General features: G+C 38.6%; 1 protein-coding gene across 5 annotated transcripts; it reads right to left on the minus strand.

The window, feature by feature from the left end:
* Positions 1 to 89: 89 nt before the first annotated feature.
* On the minus strand, positions 90 to 20,863 carry LOC118431784 (E3 SUMO-protein ligase PIAS3-like). 5 transcript variants are annotated; one of them, XM_035843128.1, is made up of 14 exons: positions 20,548 to 20,863; positions 16,406 to 16,826; positions 15,675 to 15,759; positions 14,132 to 14,273; positions 13,535 to 13,708; positions 12,555 to 12,660; positions 10,975 to 11,048; positions 10,513 to 10,607; positions 10,122 to 10,187; positions 8,609 to 8,745; positions 7,541 to 7,679; positions 4,313 to 4,502; positions 3,577 to 3,636; positions 90 to 2,302 (listed from the first exon to the last, which is right to left on the minus strand). In XM_035843128.1, the coding sequence occupies exons 1-14, from the start codon at positions 20,581 to 20,583 to the stop codon at positions 2,201 to 2,203; spliced, it is 1,827 nt and encodes a 608-aa protein (XP_035699021.1). In that variant the 5' UTR covers positions 20,584 to 20,863; the 3' UTR covers positions 90 to 2,200. The 5 variants fall into 5 exon arrangements, with proteins under 5 accessions (XP_035699021.1, XP_035699038.1, XP_035699049.1 ...); XM_035843145.1 differs by having other exon boundaries at positions 13,574 to 13,708; positions 20,548 to 20,861; XM_035843156.1 differs by lacking the exon at positions 3,577 to 3,636.
* Positions 20,864 to 20,870: the final 7 nt, after the last annotated feature.

The following is a 20,870-nucleotide window of genomic DNA, read 5'->3' on the forward strand; positions in this document are numbered from 1 at the left end:
ATGTAACAGGCTATGTAAACAAAGAATTGTGAAAACTAAAGCTAACAAGCAGCCACAACATACAACAAAGCCAAAGATTGAGTACAATCTGCATTTCTGGTGTAATCTCTCATTTATTCACTGATCAGTTGTACATGATGACTGAATTATCTACATACAAACCCATCCATCCTACCCACATTCCTAAATGGTTGACTTCTGCCATTACAAAGATGCATGGATAACAAGTGACTATGACTAAAATGACACCAGGTCATGTTTCAGAACTAACGTTTTGAACTTAACGTGAAATGTACAAGTATAAACCAACACTGCGTGAGTGACACAATCTGAGATAAAACAAGGAAAGTTAATAAAATAAGATCTGTTGACCCGTTGATCAGAAGATGGTGTGGTCCCTCATGAAGGTAACACACATGAACTAAAACAAAACACATTGATAAATAAAACTGCCTCCACTCGAGGCATTACCACAAAAAGACATGGTATGGCCATTTGTAAACATTAAGCTAAAAATAGAGATTTTTGAGTTTGAATCAATTATACTCTGTTGATACGTCTGAAAGTGTCACTGTTGCTGAAATACTGTGCTGTGCTGAAGGCATAACCTGAACTGTTACTGAAGATACACTGTACATAAACTAAGTCAACAACAATATAACAGGAACAAACCAATTTCCTTTCAGTTTCAAACGAATACCATCTTTGAATAGAGAGGGAAGACACCAAAACATCCTGTGACATTTGATCCACTGCTCACTGGGTCATGTGACTACAACCTGTATAGGCTCATGTCATAGATGCAGTGGAACCATTCCTTGAGACTGATGTGTTAAAAAAAAAAACTAAAAAATTTGGATAGGTCCAATCCTTTAAGTTGGCAGTTTCAATTTAAGGGTTTTCTTAATAATGGATTATACAAACAATGATGAATTGAAGTGGATGTATGTACTTTGGTCAAATTTGTGGTGGCCTTTACATTGTACTTTGCCAGTTGGATGCGATCTTAGGTAGCACTGAGAAAAACTATTCTTTAAAATAGTACACAATATGAAGATCAAACACTTCATCACAAGCTTAACACACACAGAAACTATTTCACTTTATACAATGTAATAAAATACATGTACATTCTTCACATAATAAACACTGATTTACATGACTACTTAGTGAATACACCATACATTCTCACGGACAAGAATAGTCTGTAAATAGTCTGTACAAATTTCATTGTCATACTGTACAAAAATAAATACTTCTATTGTTCTTTACTTAATATGAACAATACATGTACTTCGCCTTGTTTCCAAGCAAAGGGGCTCTTGAGCATGCAATATGTGTACAAGATGCGGCTATATTTGTAATATTTAGGAAATATATATGACGGATTCTACATGACGTTGCTGATTTTGATATATGTGTAATAAAACAGCCTATTATTGCATGTTCAAGAGCCATGAGACCCAAAGAGCCCAAACACCACATTGCCATTATACCATGCCCACACCTATATGTAATGATTTGCTTCAACAAATCCATATCTTCAATACTGATCAGAACCCAGAAACAAAGATCTGCAGTGATACTTCCTCCAGAATGAGGTACTTTCTAGTGTCATCATGTTGATAAAGGTTGATCTTATGTAAAGAGATACATGTTAAGGTTTACAGAAAAAGAAACTTCACTTCCATCAGAAGCGTAATCTTTTGGAATGAAAATAAGATAATTTTACTGCTCCCTAAATTGTCATATTTGGTGTGCACATGGAGAGGAATGTAAAGTTGCTGTAACTTCGATTTTGTTTGGCTTCAGAGTCACAGCGACGATGACATTGAACTTTACATTCCTCTTTGTTCTGGTTTGGCAAGCACCTTTATATGGCTCCCATTGCATGTTGGGAGACAGAGGGCACTATGGGTAGGTCAGGAAGCAAACAACAGCTTTACCAGGGTAATGCATATACAATGTGCATGTATGACAATAAGCCCAGTTTATGTTGTAATGATTTTGTTTGCACCCTGAGATGCCCACAATGCTCTGCATCTCCCAGCATGCCATGAGATCCATGAAAAGGTCAATGATCTTTAGTTACAAGTCCAGCATGTCATCTCCATGGAGGGTAGCCATAGCTGTACCTGTAGCCGTTGTAGGTGGTGTTTGGGGGCTGGGCCTCGACCTTGACTTGGAAAGGGCGTGCTAGTCAATCTAGCGATATGACGTCCGGCTGTCCCGTACTGTGCGAGCGACTGCTGCTGCCACCACTGCTGCTGCTCAGGGGGTCCAGGTACAGTGGCTGGCCAAACTGCAACGGGGAAAAGGGCGGAGTCAAACACATTTGCTGCACTTTGATAACTTATAAAAAGCAATGTCCTGTACTTTTTGTGATTTTTCTTGATTTACCCTGCCGGTATTCCATGATACACTTATATACCAAACACTGTGATGTTGGTTTCTGGTCCATAACAGTCTGGTCCAGAGAAACAGAGACCAAACTTGTACCATAAGTTAGACCCTATTATCAAAATGTTATAGATACGGTGAACGGATTCCTTCAGCGGAAAATTGTCATAATTGTACGACGATTTATATTTTTTTATCTCAAAAGCAAGAGTATATACATAATTTTGATTTTTCAAGCACTACATTTTTATCTTTGCCATAATATTCCAAAAATTTATGTGCCAGTAGCAAATGAATGTCCACAACAGGACAAGATACAGAGATTACATCTGGACATTCTGAGTGACATCCATCACTCTTCTTCAGTGTTACTAGAATGTAAGATACTGAAGAAGAATGATTGATATCACTCTGAAGCTTAAGGTCCGTAGGAAATCTCTGACTCTTATCCAGCTGTAAAGATTGATTTATCTTAAAATATTATTTACCTTGACTATCCTTCATGAACATATGCACCAGAGTTTACATTTGTAGTTTGTTCAGACACAGATATACTTTACTTGACCTGTATCTATACAATTTACAGGTACACTGTTCCTATACACAGTTCTATTGGGAAGGTTAAAATAATAGTGAACATGAATGCAGGGTGCAAATATAGCTAGATGTAGTCATCTTGTGGACTGCATGTGACACAGAAAGCCAGCTTATTCATTATGTACAGACATTGCCAGCCACCAGCACATCAAACAAGCCACGTCTGCACTGCTGCAAAATCACAGGGCACAACTTGGTGGCAGTCAACCAACAAGCAATAGTAGGTCATTCATAGCTTCCTCTTGTAGCGTCCCTTAAAGATGTTGGTGTGTAACATAATCTACATGTAACCTAAGAGGTGACAGATGGTCTCAGGATCATCTGAGGACAAAATTTATTGGGACTCAGAGTTTACTCGTAAGTTGTAGAGTCAAACTTCTCCCATCAAGAGTACCGATTTGTTAACAACGGATCATCCTGAGATACTCCTGCCACTTGTACATGTAGTAGGCTAGGTTAAACACTGCCCTGCCTAAAGAAAGCTAGAGGAGGACACTGTGGACGACCTACTAGTACTAGCTGCTATTTCCATAGGTTGCACCCTGTGAAAATAAGCAAGCTGATGGACATTTGTCCCACCTGAGTGTCATTTTGTAATAATGACAACAGATCCAGGCCTGGCATATGATGAGACTCGTGCTGCACAGGCAACAGGAAGAATTTTATCTACCACAGTTACCAGTACTTGTTATCTATATCTGTGCTTCAAGACCCAGCACATCATCCACACACAGGAGAGTAACTCTTTATAATAAAATAATAATGAACATGAAATACCAAGTCACACTGACATCCACCAAGATTTATAAGTACAATGTTAATAAATCATGTGTACATGTAACCCTGACTGGGACACAGGTAGAAAACAATAATTTATTACTTTAATCTGACAAAATTAATCTGTATTATTTTTCCATCCTGGAATTTCCTATATCCATACTCACAGCAGTATTGATTTTTCAAGTAAAAATTCACACTTTCATGTAATATCTAGATGTGCATTAATATGAACAATATCAGGATCCAAATCTGTGAAAAACAGATAGTACCGGGTAAGGCCTGTTGATAGGTTAGTATTCTAGTTTCAGTCCTTGAGCTTCAGTTCTCTACTCTGATCAAGGTCGTGCTGCATCCAACATTTGGCACATACAACTACGAGCCAATCAGAACATATATTCCATGTGGAGATCTAAATGTCAATCGCCCCTCCATGAACAGGGGCTAGATTATAACAGGGAAGCCTTCAGATCAGCAGACTGGAGCTACACATAGGTACATGTACATGTAATTGCTATCCTTTCTGAAATATCTTTACCTGGCTGTCAGTTTGCAGCAGAGACAGTAGGTCCAATCCCGGCATACCCTGGAACTCTGGTGGGAGGGGCGGCATCGGGTAGGACGGCATGAAATCCGAGGACGACATCGGCATGGCGTATGACTGGCGGGAATCCAACAAGGACCTACTGTGTGCCCTGGGTGCAGGTGACGGCACTAGCTGAGGAGTGCTGAAAAGTTTTGACAAACATCTCATCAACCTTGTATTGTGGTAGCTTATATTTCAAGTTACAACACACCTTTCATCGGATCCCATTGCATGCTGTGAGATGCAGTGCACTATGGGTACCACTAGGGGGCACACAATATCATAACCATGACAATGCATATGGAGATTGTATGGTCCAGTCAATGTTACTATGATGATGACTGTTGTTTACTCCCTGCACTACCCATACTGCCAAGCATGCAAGGGGATCTATGATAAAGTCTAGGTATATATATATGGGAAAATTCCTATGAAGTCTGTTTCTTTCCTAACCTGACATGCTGTCTTTCTAAAATGTGGAAAACAAATGTTCATTGTAATTCTATTGAAAGGCGACCATCTGAAAGATTTAACGGTGTTGGGTATTTATCAATTTTTTGTTACTTCCTAATAAAGAATCAAATGGGGGTATTTTCAGCAAGAGTTGATGGTAAGACAGTTTCTAATTGTACTGCTGTAAAGCATTACTAGTCTTGTATTATGACTGTACAGTCCATTTGATAGCATGATGTTGATTAAACCTGAATTATTTGAAATGTTGGATGGAGTCTTCTTCTTTCCTGCCAATGTTTCAGTAGTCCCTCTGCTACCTTTCTCAGCTCGGGGCAATTGGAGCTACCTCTTACCACCAGATGGTGATACGGTCAAAAGACATGTACTGCAATCTAAGTTTGTATCACCTGGTTCAGTTTTGGAGGGATACAAACTTAGTAATACTTGGGATGGCATTACTTCCTCCACAGTACAATCTTGCAATAAGGGGTAGCTCTAGTCATAACTTTCCTGAGGAAGGTAGCAGGAGCTCAGAAACACTGGCATTTGTTGTGTACAAGTAAACCATACTATCCTGTGATGTGCAAACTTGATGAAACTACTGTAAATATGATGTTCTCGGTTCTCGCTGTGGCCGCTTTACCGCAAACTCTACACCACTGCAAACATCTTTTATTACCTTATGTGACTTAAGTATATGGTATTATCGTAAACTCAAAAGAACCATGAAAACTCCATTTTCTGCTACTGCAAAATTAAAACCCAAGGAAACTTAAATACTTCTACAGTATTTCTGTTTGATTGAAATGTAGTTATATATGCGTGTGAAAGTATCAGTAGAGACAAAGAAACCAAGACAGAACAAAAAGTCAACATGGAGAATAAAATAAGAGAAGAACATGAACAGTACCAAAGCAGCAATACATGGGGGTGGACTTCCAAATGGTAGTGATTGGTATGATGATCTAGTTGTGACTTTTAATCTGATTATCTTTTTCCAGAGGGATAATCACAAACTTCTCTAATCCAATTGGGCATTTGCATTGCTCAATAGAGATGGACATGATAAAACTAACAGCTGTTTATCGCACAGGTAATGCTATTAGGAGAAAAATTGATTTGTGTGAGGAGACACCTGGTTGGTAACAATTTCATTAAAACCTTGACCTTTTAGCTGTCCTTCCTTGACAATATGCCAGAATTTTGAGTTTCAAATTCCAGGGGAATGATAGAAATCTTTTTGACAGAAGGCTATGTTTCAGGAAGTAGGTAATCTAGTTTCGACACCCTAATTGGCCTAGTTGGCCAGTAATTCTGTAACTAAAATCATGAAAATATATTGCCTTTTGGGGAAACATTAACACCATTCAGACTCAATAAGGCTTGACTTTTTTCCAGTGTTTGGAGCAGCTACGTTATTTTGGATTGATTTGTTCAGAAATGATGCGACAAAGAAATGTCAGACTACAAAGGAGCATTGTTTTCAACATTTTTATTGCAAATGCCAACTAAGGTAACATTGGAGGTAACAATGAATAATACACAGTTTTTATCTATTCTTTGGCCCAAAAGGAAAGAATAAAAAGCAATTAAGTGACCATTACATATTTCAATGATTCATGGCAATTAAAATATAGGGGACGGGAAGACAAGGCTCACAGAATGTCGCAAAACAAAAACAGCTTCAAATGCACAAGACATGAATAACAAAGGACAATTATCATTTACATTTTACATGTCCAATTTCATACATTTAATATACATGTACTACCAAAATAATTTCCTTTTACCCTCTGAGAAATTGAAACAAGATATAAAGTAATAACATTTTCTATGCTAAATAATTTGCAGAATATCTACACATGAAAATACCTTGTGAATTGTAATGTTTCACCAATACTGGATTTTTTTTCTTCAAAAATTAATTTTTCTAAAGTGATATATTTGCTCCATGATCTGAAAAAACAAACCATTTCTGTCCATTCAAAAATCAAATTTCATTCAAATTGTACTACCTCTACATTATGATAATCTCAAGTCCATGAGTTAAATGTTCAAATCTGATGATACTTCAAAACAACTAAAGCCTAAAAAGAACAAAATGCTACAAAAACTTCTCCCAAAGGAAGAAACGAGATGGTATTGGCATGTTTCACTGACAGTTTAGATTTTCATGAGCTATTTCTACATCTCCAATTGTGCAAAAGATTTAAAGCAGATATTCTAGAAAAGGCAGCCAAGGTCCCAAATTGCCCAAACAATTACTGTACAATGTAGATGTTTGCAGGATAAAAACAAATGACAGGCCTGGACAAGAAGAGAAGAGACAGGTGAAGTTGTCTGTTCAGCCTAAACTAAATGGTGAAATCATCGTCTGACATTTCACTTGAGCTACCAGAGACCACCGACAACTGCTTGTGGTACAGGTTAGACGTAGATGTAGTAGAAGTGCGCATGTCATAGTCTTGGTAGGGGGAGTCGGGAACGGTATAGACGGGCCTCGGGGGCTCAAACCCAAACAGGTCCGTGTCTGACATGAAGTCCCCCAGCCCAGCCCTGCCTGGCTCAGAGATGGACTGGAGCAACATTTGCCACAGGTCCCGTTCGGGGGGTGACTGAAAGTCGCTGTTTCGGAGCACCTCGCGTTCTACCACTACATCGGAGTCATAGTTTGTGTTGCCTGAACTCCGCGAGGCTTCTGACACCGAAAGATGGGAAGGCACGCACCCAGTGTCTTTGGTGGTGGGGATGACCGAGTCATCGTCGTCGTCGTCATCGTCAGAACTGTCGTCCAGCGTGAGGTCGATGATCTCGAACTTCTTTCTGTCGTGGGACGTGGACGCAGAGGCAGACGACATGCTGAGGTCTGTAGTCAAAGGGGAAAAAATATTGGTCTGAGACTGGTGAGAAGCAATTCTGTGATAACTAGACTAAACAGTGCACCATAGGAATATGTCTTGTCCATTACGAGTTCTGAAAGAATATTCTTCTCATCAGATTAATCAGTGAAACAGTCAACAATAATGAATACATATCGATTTCACATCAATGCTTCAGTCAACGTTCTTATAAAGTCCCTTTAAGCTACCATACTGTACATACAAATGTATCTAGTACAAAAGATGCACAGAAAGCATCATGTACCAGGATGTTGCTTGCCTCCACAACTTATGTGTTATGAGTAATGTGGAGCATGTTTACATGACGCCACAGTGACATCAATATGGAAGCAGACACAGCTATTTGCATGTCAGCGAACCGAATCCGACACATAGACATCTTCTGACCCTCTCAGACAACCTGTTTTTTTACCACATTATTTTGTTTTCTAACACAGTATGTTACCAACTATCAACAACCATTCCACACTTTATTTGGTCTTCTCATAACAATATTGGTTGCAGATTTGATTCAAGATAACATTAAGATGGCTACAACTTGGCATGAAAGAAAAGAAAAGAGCCCTGTATGAGCATTTGCAACTGGTATAAAGTTGACTTGATTTAGAATATGTACAAAGCAGGTTATTGTATCCAAAGTCAGCATCCTCAAGGTCTCAAATAACCTTGCTATGTTTTCACAATGCCTTGTCTGTTTTCAATAAATTGTTTGGAGGAATTGATGACGTTGGACAGTATAAAACTGTACTGTCCATTAAAACCTGGAATTGTTTGATTAGCTTCCTCAAAGGGTTCCTTGTGGTCCAAGGGCTGTAGAAATAGAGATGAGTGTCACCCTATACAGCACTTAGTGTGGGCAGGACTTTAACTAAGCAAACTATAACTGAATGCACACCTTCTGCCATAGACTTGGTTGGCGTTGCCACCAGGCAGGTTTCCCTCTGTGGCTTGATGGAATGCCAGGATCCATCCTCGAAGAACTGGATCTCATTCAGCTCAGATGACGTCCTCTGGAGGATCTCTGTGAACAACCTGGAACCAGGAACACTTCACAATCAGACAACTGGCTACACAGAACACCATGATAGCATTTCATTCAGTCACAGTTGTTGAACCTTCCAAACTGGTTCTATTGTTGTTACCAGGAACACTTACAAATTAGACAACTGACTACACAGAACACCATGATAGCATTTCTTTCAGTCACAGTTGTTGAACCTTCCAAACTAGTTCTATTGTTGTAACCAGGAACACTTACAAATTAGACAACTGACTACACAGAACACCATGATAGCATTTCTTTCAGTCACAGTTGTTGAACCTTCCAAACTGGTTCTATTGTTGTTACCAGGAACAATTACAAATTAGACAATTGACTACACAAAACACCTTAACATTTCTTTCAGTCACAGTTGTTGAACCTTCCAAACTGGTTCTATTGTTGTTACCAGGAACAATTACAAATTAGACAACTGACTACACAAAACACCGTAACATTTCTTTCAGTCACAGTTGTTGAAGCTGAATGTTCTGGGTTTAAATCCAAACTGGTCCTAATGTTATACCCTTGGAGAAGGCACTTTACACCTATTTCCTCAGGTGTAAATGAGTACCTTGTTTCAATTAAGGGAAGTCGAGATGGGATGTTAAGTTCTGTGTTTGAGAAGATAAATAAGTCTATGTGATTGAGAAAGACACTAAATGTTCCTGGAATTTTCATACTTAAACTATTCACAACAGACCAAACATACCATATGTAGCCTACTAAAATAGATGTGTGAGTGGGATAAGCTGCCAACCTGGTAAACCCCTACAACAACGTTAAGTCCCAGTAAAATTAAAACAATTCATAATACTTCTTACATATAAATGTATTACTCTGTCATTACACAAGACAAAACAGTTTGGTTTGCATTTCAAAATATCTGCCAGCTTTTGGAGATTGTTTTCCTGCTGTTCCCGTGAGAACTTGTCTGTGTTCTCCTTGGAATTTAATAACACACCAGTGACCATGTAAATTGCTTCATTTCAATGTTTTGGAAACAATGCTTTGTACGTCACTAGGGCTTTATACGCCTTTCGTGTACACTGTACATGTTTGTATTTATCGATTTTTGTTCGCATAACAGGTTAACCGCTTAAGGCCATAACAAGCTGTGAACAGGGAGACTGATAGGCTTGATCCACTCACACTGGGAAGGACCCAGAATCCCTGAGATTCAAACCCAGAACCTTGAGATTTTACGTCAACCACTACAAGGCTACCATGCCACCACTTATGTGACATGCAGTGACCCAAGATGTCTAGAGTTACATTGATGCATCTAGAATTGATAGGTCAAGTTAAAACATATTTCATTGCATACATCAACATATAACTCAGGGTGAAGTCATGTAGATACGCTTACCCGTCAATAATCAGGTCATCAAAGGGCGCCTTCGAGTCACAGACAGGACATATCCACGTAGGCTTCCTGTAGACAGAAGTGGACAAGGTTGAACGAAGGAAAACAATAAGCTAGAGAAATAAGACTACTGTGCTTGTAACAAGTACAGATACAAACAATAAATCGGAAAACACTTTAACTTGTCTTGAAAACCCTTATACAAACCACAAGGCAAACACAAGAAAAATGTTCCTCAGGAAGAACATCATTTATTGTAAGATTTTTTTTTAGTCCATAAATTAATTACCAAATATCTATGATGAAAGTATTATCAAATCTGTAGAAATGTGTAAAGCAAACATTTCACACATCTTAAATCATACATAATGTAGAAGACCACGTCCACACTTACTTCTCATTCATTTGAAGGTACAAGGAGGCATCAAAGCACTGAAGATGTGTGCAGTTTTTGGGTCTGCAGGGGATGGTCATCCTCATCTTGCCCAACTAAACAGAACAGTCAGTTCTCATGAACCCTGTCACATATTCATAATAGAAAAATCTACACAGTTGAAAGAACTTACAGTTTAGTTCTAAAAAGAAGGTAGTATCATTACCATAAATGAATAAATTTCCCAGCTAGAAATAAACTAGCAGTACCAGAATGGTCAGACATGAATAAAATCACCCCTTTATTGATAAAACATCTGACTGTTTAAAAATGGAAATTGTTCTGTCATACCAGAAACCCAGCATAACACAGATTTATGACAAACCTTTAATGTGATAAAGTAATCCATGTACCGGTAGTACACCAAACCTAGAAGTTCTATAATGCATTTCAGGAATGTTCTTTAAAAGTATGTGGACTTACTGGACATAACAAGGACACTCTTAGGCTTGTGGTGGCAATTTCACTGTCTGGATCATGCTGTAGCTTCTCTTTTACTGGAAGAGAGGAAAGAGTTGTTAACATTCTATTCATTATCTTTTTTGTGTAACTGATACAGATCTTTGCAATGGATTTAATTTTTGAGGCAAAGTCTGTGAAATGTAGGATTGTATTTGATTAATTGAATTATTTGTAAAATGAACACTGAGCTGAAACATTTGTCAGCATAGCTTGAAGCTCTTCCATTTGTGCACTTCAGTTTCAACCTCCAAAAGCCAGATAGCTTTGGAAAATCTTTAAAAGAACACGAGTTTGCTACCAGCACATTTCTTACAGCAGGGCTCGAAATACCACATGCATATGCAAGTTTGTGCATGTAAGATTAGTGTGGTGCAAGTAAGTTTAGACCAAAGTTGCACCAGTGCAAGTTACTTTTGTCCTCTAATACCTGACACTGTGACATTAGAAAAAGCTTACAAACACCAAGAATATCATCTGTCATTGAAAGGTAAAAGAAAATAACACTTGATAAAAAAGTCTAAGTTTGTCCATGGAGGTTAGACATCCATGGAGGTTAGACATCCAGGTAAACAATATTTCAAGACAATTCCATCTCTACAATGCTAAAGATCCCTTTGGTGTTGTCTTACCTTGATTTGCATTTAAGTCACATTTGCATACAAGTTAGTGACTTTAATGTTCAACTGGTTTTTCCAGTTATATGTACATGTTATACTTGTAATGAGTTGTTCTACCACTTCATTCCAGCGATTAGTGATGGATGTCAATCGCGAGGCATGCAGAAGAAATCTATGGATCTTATCGAGTTGTAGACATTGGATTGATCTTTAATTAAGCCTAAATTCACCTTTTTTGAAACTGTACAATTTAAAACTAAAAAAAATATGCTATGGAAAAACAAATACTTAAAAGTATCCAAACATGTGGTCTTTATGTATCCCCATTTACTCACATACATTTGCAAATTTTCAGAATAGGAGATAAAGAGTTAACAGTTCACTATTTTGGGTTGTGCAAGTAAGTTTCTTTTGGTGCAAGTTACCTTTTGCTCAACTTGCACTGGTGCAAGTTAACTGAAAAGTGTATTTCGAGCCCTGTACAGCCATAACAAACAGCACTGTTTCTTGCAAAATACGGTAAATGCAGAAATGTTCACGGTGGTTTTATATTTATGGTTTTCGTGGTGATCACTTCAACGCAAACTTAAAACCACCGCAAATATTTTTCCATTTTAGTATGAGACTGCAGTCTATGGCACTACCGTGAACTTAAAACCACTGCAAACGCTCTATTTACCCACTACCGCAAAAGTAATCCCTGCGAACTTAAATGCATTTACAGTAAGCGCTGGCCTAACCTCAATAAACAAAGAAGGCAGCCAAAACATTTTCAGACGCACATTCTTTTAAAATAAATATACACAATGCTTGCTTTAACCAATTAGCGACTTGTTCATTCCATTGACAGTAATCATGCACAATGTAACATCAAAGTACACCATGTTTTGTTATGATAGAGGTGACAGCATACTGAGTACTTACTCATGGCTCTGGAGTGGTCAGCGTTCCTGATGCCGTGACCCCTCAGCCTGTTCAGGAGGATACTGGCTGACAGTTGCCGAACCAGATACACTGATACTGTGTAACCCTGCAGGTTAAGATGAATAAAACTGTCAGAAATGCCTCCGTCAACAAGATGTCGATTAAAAAATCCTACATGAACAATCAAAGCACAAAGAAGAGCAAATACTACATCTTGTGGATACCATCCGTTTGCCTTTTTTTTGTCTGATTTTGTAAAACATCAGAAATTTCTTTCTCCTCCTGCAATAGTCTGAATGGAAAAAAAACTAAAATGGGAAGATATATGTGGTAGTCTTGAGTGTAGTTGTGGAAAAATTATTAATTCAGTAGTTCTAGAAGTGAACTTCACCAATCTGAACCTTATGTGCTGTGATAGTGATACTACTTCCTGGTAGTAGGCCATTTTCTCATACGTGTATGCAGGTATTAGTCTACTTCATTGCCAGTCTGTTTATAAATAAGTGGAATAATTTAAACTTCATGTCAGTGAAGGTTACTTGGGGCAAGTGAAAATGACCATGCACTGGCATGTTAACGATTCAAAATGTGGAACCCTGCTTCTCAAGTCAAACCTACATAACATTTTAAATGCTCTGGTGCTGCAACTGTACCGACCCTGCCATACTCAGCAGCCATCTGTATATAAATCATTGAAATGTCTTAAACTTTTGAGCCAGCAAAGAGTTAGTTTTGGCCAGTGAACATGACCATGTTAATGTTTCAAAATGTGGAACCCTGGCTTTCAAGTCAAACCTGAACAACATTTTAAATGCTCTGGTGCTGAATCTGTACTGACCCTGTCATACTCAGCAGCCATCTGTATATAAATCAGTGAAATGTCTTAAACTTTCGAGCCAGCGAAGGGTTAGTTTGGACCAGTGAACATGACCATGTTAATGTTTCAAAATGTGGAACCCTGCTTCTCAAGTCAAACCTACATAACGTTTTAAACGCTCTTGTGCTGCATCTGTACTGACCCTGCCATACTCAGGAGCCCAGGAGATGTTGACGTGGTTGGGGACTGTGGGGGACATGCGGCACAGAGGGGTAATGTTGATGGGTCGGCTGGGACGTTTCTGTTCAGCCCCTGCCTTCTGCTGTGGGATGTAACCCTGTTGGGAAAAACAATTACAAATGTACTGTCTAGAACATAATTAAAGGTTATTACAGATATCTCTTTACTAAAATACGGGCACATTCCAAGGAGTCCTGTACAAATATACTTTATCATCATTGACTCAATAAAGTTGCATTGACTTTGTCAAGAAAGAAAGTGTGAACCATCACAATTAATAAGGTTTGCAACATGTGGTTAAGGAACATGTCAAAGCTGGAAGATCTGCTGCAGAACCTTAGAAAGCTGCTAGAACTCATTATCAAACTTGACCTATGTTTTTTGGACCCACACCCACCTACCAAATATCATATGGATCTATCCACACATTTTCAAGTTATGTTGGTGACAGCCAGACACGAATTCACACAAACTGCCTCCAAAATAAAACCTTCTTAGAGGGAACTATGCCAGGACTCACAGGGAGTGGACTGAGTTTTCCGTTGATCTTGACACAAATGCTGGGAGGGAAGTGGTCCTCCTGCTCACAGCTGGTCTCCAGCAGACAGAACCTCAGCTGGACCTGCACATTGTACTCTGGCTTCATACCTGGCCTGATATCCCTGAGAGGAGTGTAGAAAACATGAACATGAACCAAACAGAACTGACATATCTACATCAGGGCAATAAGACATTCCATTTTTGGTATTTTGCAAAACTTGCAATAATGCTGCATGGTAAGGGGTCTTAAACTTTGACATTAGAGAGCAATTGCATCACAGCTGCACATGCATACATGTAACTGTGAAATGGCTTGTAGGACAACTCCAAGACAATCTAGGCTTTTGTATACTGATGCATAGCTTAATCATTCTTACTCTTAGTAACAAGACTGACTTTTTCTAACCTGCAAAATTGTCAGCTGTTATTCTTACTTGCAATAAGAAACTTTTTGCTACAACTTGCAAGTGGGTATTTTGAACTTGATAATCATATGTTGCAATAGTCCTACTTGATGTGAACTGGTTACACTAGTTGCACACATTAAACAAATTTGCAGCTGTATTTATATAAGCTTGTCTCAAAAACAAACAAGATGAGAACGCTGACCCATTCTAGCATATACACTTTACAATATCCTTGGAAAATTTATTTTTTCAAATAATATCCTCACATGACCTGTTCCAATTACGCTAAAAAATAAGTCCTACAAAACAGTGCTGGTTTATTTTGATGTAGCCTGGATACCATTCCCCAACTTCAAAATATCTTTCTCATTCCCGTTCATCGGGCTGGGGTTTGGTAATTTTGATGATGACCAGTACCTCCATGAAATACAAATAATGTATTAATACAGACGTTTACATATCAATATAAATGATAATGTACCAATATAGATACTTACATAACGATCCTAGCACATAAAATGTCAAAAATACACCAAATTCTTTCAGCTGCTACAACAATGGTCTCACATAGCTTTGTTATCAAAACATGTCTTATCAGGAACCTGCAGCTTGTGAGAAGACTAAAGAGGCATTTAGCCTTGACCCTTATCTATAGTGGAATTGTATAACCTGTATCAGAATATGCCTGTCAATTTATTCATGTTTGCATGGGCTTCACTTCCTGGTAAGAGGAGAAGGGACATTCTTACAGTGTTTCATTATTATCATAGAAATGTAAGTTAGCAGTTGAAATAATACTGTCCTACAGTGGTAATAAGATGGAAACACATTTGCCCTAGTCAACATTAAAACCGTGCAAATAAAACCATCACAAACATTTACAGTAATCCCTAAATAATGTGGATGATGATAGATTGTACGATTCGTATGCAATAAACCAGTTATCATTATTATCATCATGACTCACAGGCGCCTAGTCTAAATCAAGATAAAGAGTATAGAGAGGGCAAGATGTAGAAATCATGTTCTTAGGGCCAGACACTAGTCACTCACAGAAACGTCTCATCCACATCAATAAACACATATTTTGAATCAGGGTTATGTAGTATTAAGTACCTTGATGAATTGATGTGTGCAGCTTGCTGGGGTGTCAAATGGAAAACAAAGTACGTTTCTTGGAACCTGCTGTTTCCTCTTGGCACTGAAATGTAAAAGAAAGTTAGATAAGAATTCTTGATACAATTCTTGTAGCAATCAATAATTTCCTCCAGTTTTCAATAGGATACTAACAGCTGGAGTATAGCATGTACACATGCATAAGCATAGGTCAGGTCTGTATATATCAACATAATATCCAGTATATACTGTAAATGCAGAAATTTTCGGAGTGGTTTTATGTCTGCGGTTTTCACGTTGACAAGTCACCGTAAACTTAAAACCACCCGAACACTTTTCCATGGCAGTAAGAGACTACAGTGCATGGTGCTACCACCAACTTAAACCACTGTGAACAGTCCTTTTTCCCGAAACAGCAAAATCAAATCCCTTAAATGCATTTACAGTAGTCTCCATATTGTTGAGCCTGAAGAGAAATTATATGCAACACATATTATTTTGATGCTATTCTATTTGACCAAACATCCACTATGTACATTTTTTAAGGCCAAAACATGACCTGGTACAATGTTGGTCAGTGCCTAGGTGTTGTTGACTTTGCCAATGATTATTGACTGATAAAACTATTCATCAGCCAGTCTCTTGAGTTTGAATTACATACTGCATATATGTGGAACTTTCACGAATCAGACCAGCAACATGTATAAATGACAAGCTACCCCAACACCTACCTAGACTGGTTGGTTTGATGAGTTCATCGATGATGTCATAGAAAGGCAGTCTCTTAAGTGTGACATCGGGGTGTACAGGAGGTAGGTGTGGCGGCAGGCTGCTACTTTGGATGTGGTTGGAGAAGAGCTGCTGTGCCTCTGCCTGGTGACTTATACTCGTCAGTGCAGCCTCCAGGGGGGTGGGGTTACTGTTGGAGCTTGTGTGCGATATACTGCTGGGCTGGCTGGAACTCATGTTCACGCGCCGGGGAAACCGCCTACGGTACAGCTCCTTGATTTTCAGCTGGATCGGCAGGCTGCAGCCGTTCCGAACGAGGCTGAGGGCACGCGTCATGAGGTCCTGTTTCCGACCACTCTTGTTGCGCCCGGCGTATCCCAGCAACACTTGCAGTTCAGACACTCTGAAGGTCATGATCATATGCTGAAAGAGGACACAAAAAATAATAACAGATTTATTACCCCTGCACACTAGTTAAAAGTCTGTACAACCAGTTAAAAGACATACACGTAACAAAATCAAATGCATAGTCAGGAAAGCTGCAGCATGTAAAAGCATGATTTGGGGGTTTTAAACCTGCTTTTTAAAGTTTAGATACAAATTCTCTACATTTGATACTGGCACTTTCAATTAGACCTTGTATACTGCTCAAAAGAACATGACTTGTGGTTTGACCATGCATCTTGGGTACACAGTTGCTAGTGCATATTTCCAGCAAAATCCTTCCATAGTTTCTGATCTACTACAATATTTGCATAACTAAACACATCAGATCTTGATTCTACACTGACATGGTTGACATACTATATCATTTGACATCAATATGTTATTAATTTGACCTAGTACCCAGGGTTCAAAGTTTGAAATTCCTATAAGCTGCAGAATCTTGCATCAACATTGTGCAATCAGGCTCTAAATAATTGGTGTATGCTGTAACATACAAGTTTTCAGTCTGCCTACTTCATTGCTTCCAAATGTTCCTTGCATGTCATTGAGAATCTTTCATTTGCCGTTTTTCCGAACAGTATTGATCTTATAGACTTGTATGAAGAATGTAAGGCATGTTTGTGACCGCCTTATGCTACTGTGTCACCGTCACCGGCTGCTTTTATCATTCATAGACCAGTGTATATGTAGGTTATGTGCAGGTATTAGTAGTCACCTATGGCATAAATGATGACATAGCTCCCATTTTGACAGTACATGTACTAACCTGCATGTGCAGGTGGCATTTCAAGCTCTTTGGTAAAGAACTGGCATCACTGACATTTAACTTCCTGAAATTGGACTCATGGTTCTATATCATGCCTGGCTGTAACTGCAAGACTTGCATGAAGAATATCTTACCCTTGAAATGTCATTCAGCTATGCTGTGTGGAGTCAATTACACATGCTAGATGTGTTGATGGCAATTACACATGATAGAACGTGGTGATGCATTGTTGTAAAATAACGGCTGTTCTGACAGAGGACATTCAAGGTCAAATGATATGACATTGACTTCCCACATTACTGTTTCTACTAGGCCTAACAATTTGCATCCTATACTGCATTGGTTACCTAACCGGTGGTGGGGAATGTGCTCAGAGCTATTCTAAATTCTCTTAGTTCACGGCACTTGAAATTGAATTTAAGTTTGGTACAAAATGTTCATGGGTTTATTTATAAATCATATGCAAAATGTCCTTCACACAAATTTGGTCCTACATTGAGTATGATTTACTGTATAACTTATATCAAACTTTATATATTCCAAGACCTCAAACCTTCGCCAAATGACGTTACCCTTCTCGACTGGCGTATTACTATTAATAGGTTTCTCATTATAAAGGTACAGTCGTCTTCTAGTTCTACAAAAATTGGGTTGATCATCTTCAAACAAATAACAGAAGTTGTCCCAGGTATGCCTACCATACAAAGTTTTTTTTCTTTTAGTATCACTTCCTCATCAATTATCAAAATGAGGTACTTATTTGTATAATTCATGTGTAATAAGATTCACACTTACTTAACATTCAAATGTTATGTGAAATTCCAGTCATTTACTATGAAATAATGCCATTTTCCCATTGATCATACAAATAAGGACTTCATTTGCATAATTTACATCTTCCCTTATTATTAAGCCAGGTCAACATATACTCAGGTCTAACTTTGACCTGTTGATGTTCTGTACATCTGTTGATATTCCTGCCTTTCTGTTTACTGTTAAGTCTAATTTTGCTATCATGGATTGCATTGGACAAATAAATTAGTGATTTTGTACTGAAGGGTCATGGTGAAAACTGCAATTGCAAAGCTAAAAACAATGTGAAGATTTCAACATTTACAGTCTATTATATATCAATACTGTGCATTAGGGATCCAGCCGGGACCCATCGTTTTATTATTTGACAGAATTTTGCTGCTTGTGATGGTGACAATTTTAAGACTATCCTGTCAACCATGACAGGCAAAAATCCATTGGTAAAGATAAAGAAATATACAAGTTTGAACATGCAAGCCCAAACATCAACAACAACAAATACAAAACAAAAAAATCTTTTTTTCTGATTTTTCCATCAATAGAATTTGGACAAAATAGTGGACAAAAAGTCAACATGGCAAGAGATGACTGCTTTTGGGAGGTATGAGGTATGAAAGGACAACTCTTCATGCGCAAGCCACATGTGTAGTGTGAGCATGTGACGAAGGAATAAAATTCATAGCTATAGAAATGGAGAGGGACACTCCTAACTAGTACTAGTCCTAGAGTCCTGTTTGGCCCAAGGGCTAAAGCAACAGTGCTAGATGAAACACTGTTCTCAGAGATAAAGGGGTTGAACAACAGGATGAGTGAGGATGGGTTGTGTAAATTGTTTTGCATTGTTCCTCACATACTTTTTTAAAGGAGGATACACCTGCTACAGTGTTAGTGTTAGTATTTCACGACCTGTTGTAGGCTCTTTGTCACTGATAATATTCAATCGGATCATCCTTCGGAGGACAGCGTCAGGTATCAAACCCCTTTACGTCGCAGAATCCACCACACTTGGCTAGTAGGAGTGACCTAGTGCGCTTTGCCAAACTGGGGAAATTACCGCTCATGCCTCGTCCCCAGTCACTGGGCAACCAAATGACCAAAATCAATAGAGGGTCAATCTGTTATGGTGATTACGTGATGCTTATATACCACAAATGGGTCACTGCTGAATTCAGTATGTTGGTTATATGAAATAGGCAAGTCAGGCCGAAGTCCCCCCCCTACTTTGCCCCTCGCTGGGTCATCTGGCGGTATCCATGATGATGATGATGATGATGATGAATAATTTGCCCCCCCCCCCCCTTAAGACACTGTAAACTCATTTCTTTTTGCAGGGTCTTACTTTCATACAGAATCATCGAAGGGGAAAAATTATGGTATCTTTTGCAAATTTGCGCTTCAAACTTCTAAAGTACTGCAGTGATGCTGCATTGCATAGGGAAAATATTCAGCGAAAAGTGGGAGTATCAGAGAGATAACTGTGAAGATTATAAAACCATCACAAATATTTTCAGATTTACTGTAACTACCAAGTAAGTATAAATTAAAGCGGAGGTTTTATGAGGTATTTATTCTGTGACCTAATTTGATCCCATAATTTGTAGGGCTGACCCTACGCTACGGTTGCCAGCTCCAAATATATGTTGCTTAAAATCCTGCATGTAAAACTACAACAAACATATGTAGGTCATGGTTTAAAAATTACGCAACTTTAACGTCCTTGTTTGAACCTGATGTATGCGGAAACATGGAATTTCGAAACGTAACGTTAACATCCGGTTCACATCTTTTCACATCGTTCAGTATGAGACTACATCTTGTACTTGCCTGTACTTTGAAAATGTATTACTGACAAATAAAAGAATAAAACCATGTGCAGTAAACAAAGAAGCAACTGACTAATACTGTTTTGAAAATTGGTTCTTCAAAAAACAAAACAAAGGCGGGAAGACACCAAAAATCTATATTTTCATCGCCTGGATAGCATTTCGAAAGGTATGCCGATTTGGAAAAGGTAATGAGAGTTGATTGCTTGCCAAAGCTATTGTCGATGTGTCTTGGTCAAAGATGTGAGATAAAATACATCTCAGGAGATAAATAGGATAAATGAAGCTCAGGTACCTTCAACTCCGCTGCGTCCATTTCACCATCCGCCATTTTACCGAATGTGAGCTCCTAAAAACGTTGTCTCTTGTCGTCTGAGCCGGAAACTCCCCGACAAATTTTCCTCACAATTTACCCGCCCAAACCTGGTATGACAGAACTATAACAGCACCTCTGAAGCCTGAATTTAGGAACGTCGTACTTTGTAGTGTAGGAAGGACTTAGATCATTTTAGGAAGCTACAAAATGTGTCATAATTTCCGTAGGTCCACTCCAAATTCGCAAATGAAACTTCCTCCGAGGCGATCACGTGAGGTTGACGCGAGAAATGGCGATAGCAG

The sequence above is a fragment of the Branchiostoma floridae genome, chromosome 2, assembly GCF_000003815.2.
Source record: "Branchiostoma floridae strain S238N-H82 chromosome 2, Bfl_VNyyK, whole genome shotgun sequence".
Classification (NCBI taxonomy): Eukaryota; Metazoa; Chordata; class Leptocardii; order Amphioxiformes; family Branchiostomatidae; genus Branchiostoma; species Branchiostoma floridae.

What these genes read in the sequence shown, in the direction of transcription:
- LOC118431784 (XM_035843119.1), bottom strand. Translation starts at nt 20,583, where the DNA reads ATGGCGGATGGTGAAATGGACGCAGCGGAGTTGAAG. An exon ending in TGGACGCAGCGGAGTTGAAG is followed by an intron (nt 16,827 to 20,547) that starts GTACCTGAGCTT and finishes GTCCTCTTTCAG; the next exon opens with CATATGATCATGACCTTCAG. An exon ending in GCACACATCAATTCATCAAG is followed by an intron (nt 14,274 to 15,674) that starts GTACTTAATACT and finishes CACTCCTCTCAG; the next exon opens with GGATATCAGGCCAGGTATGA.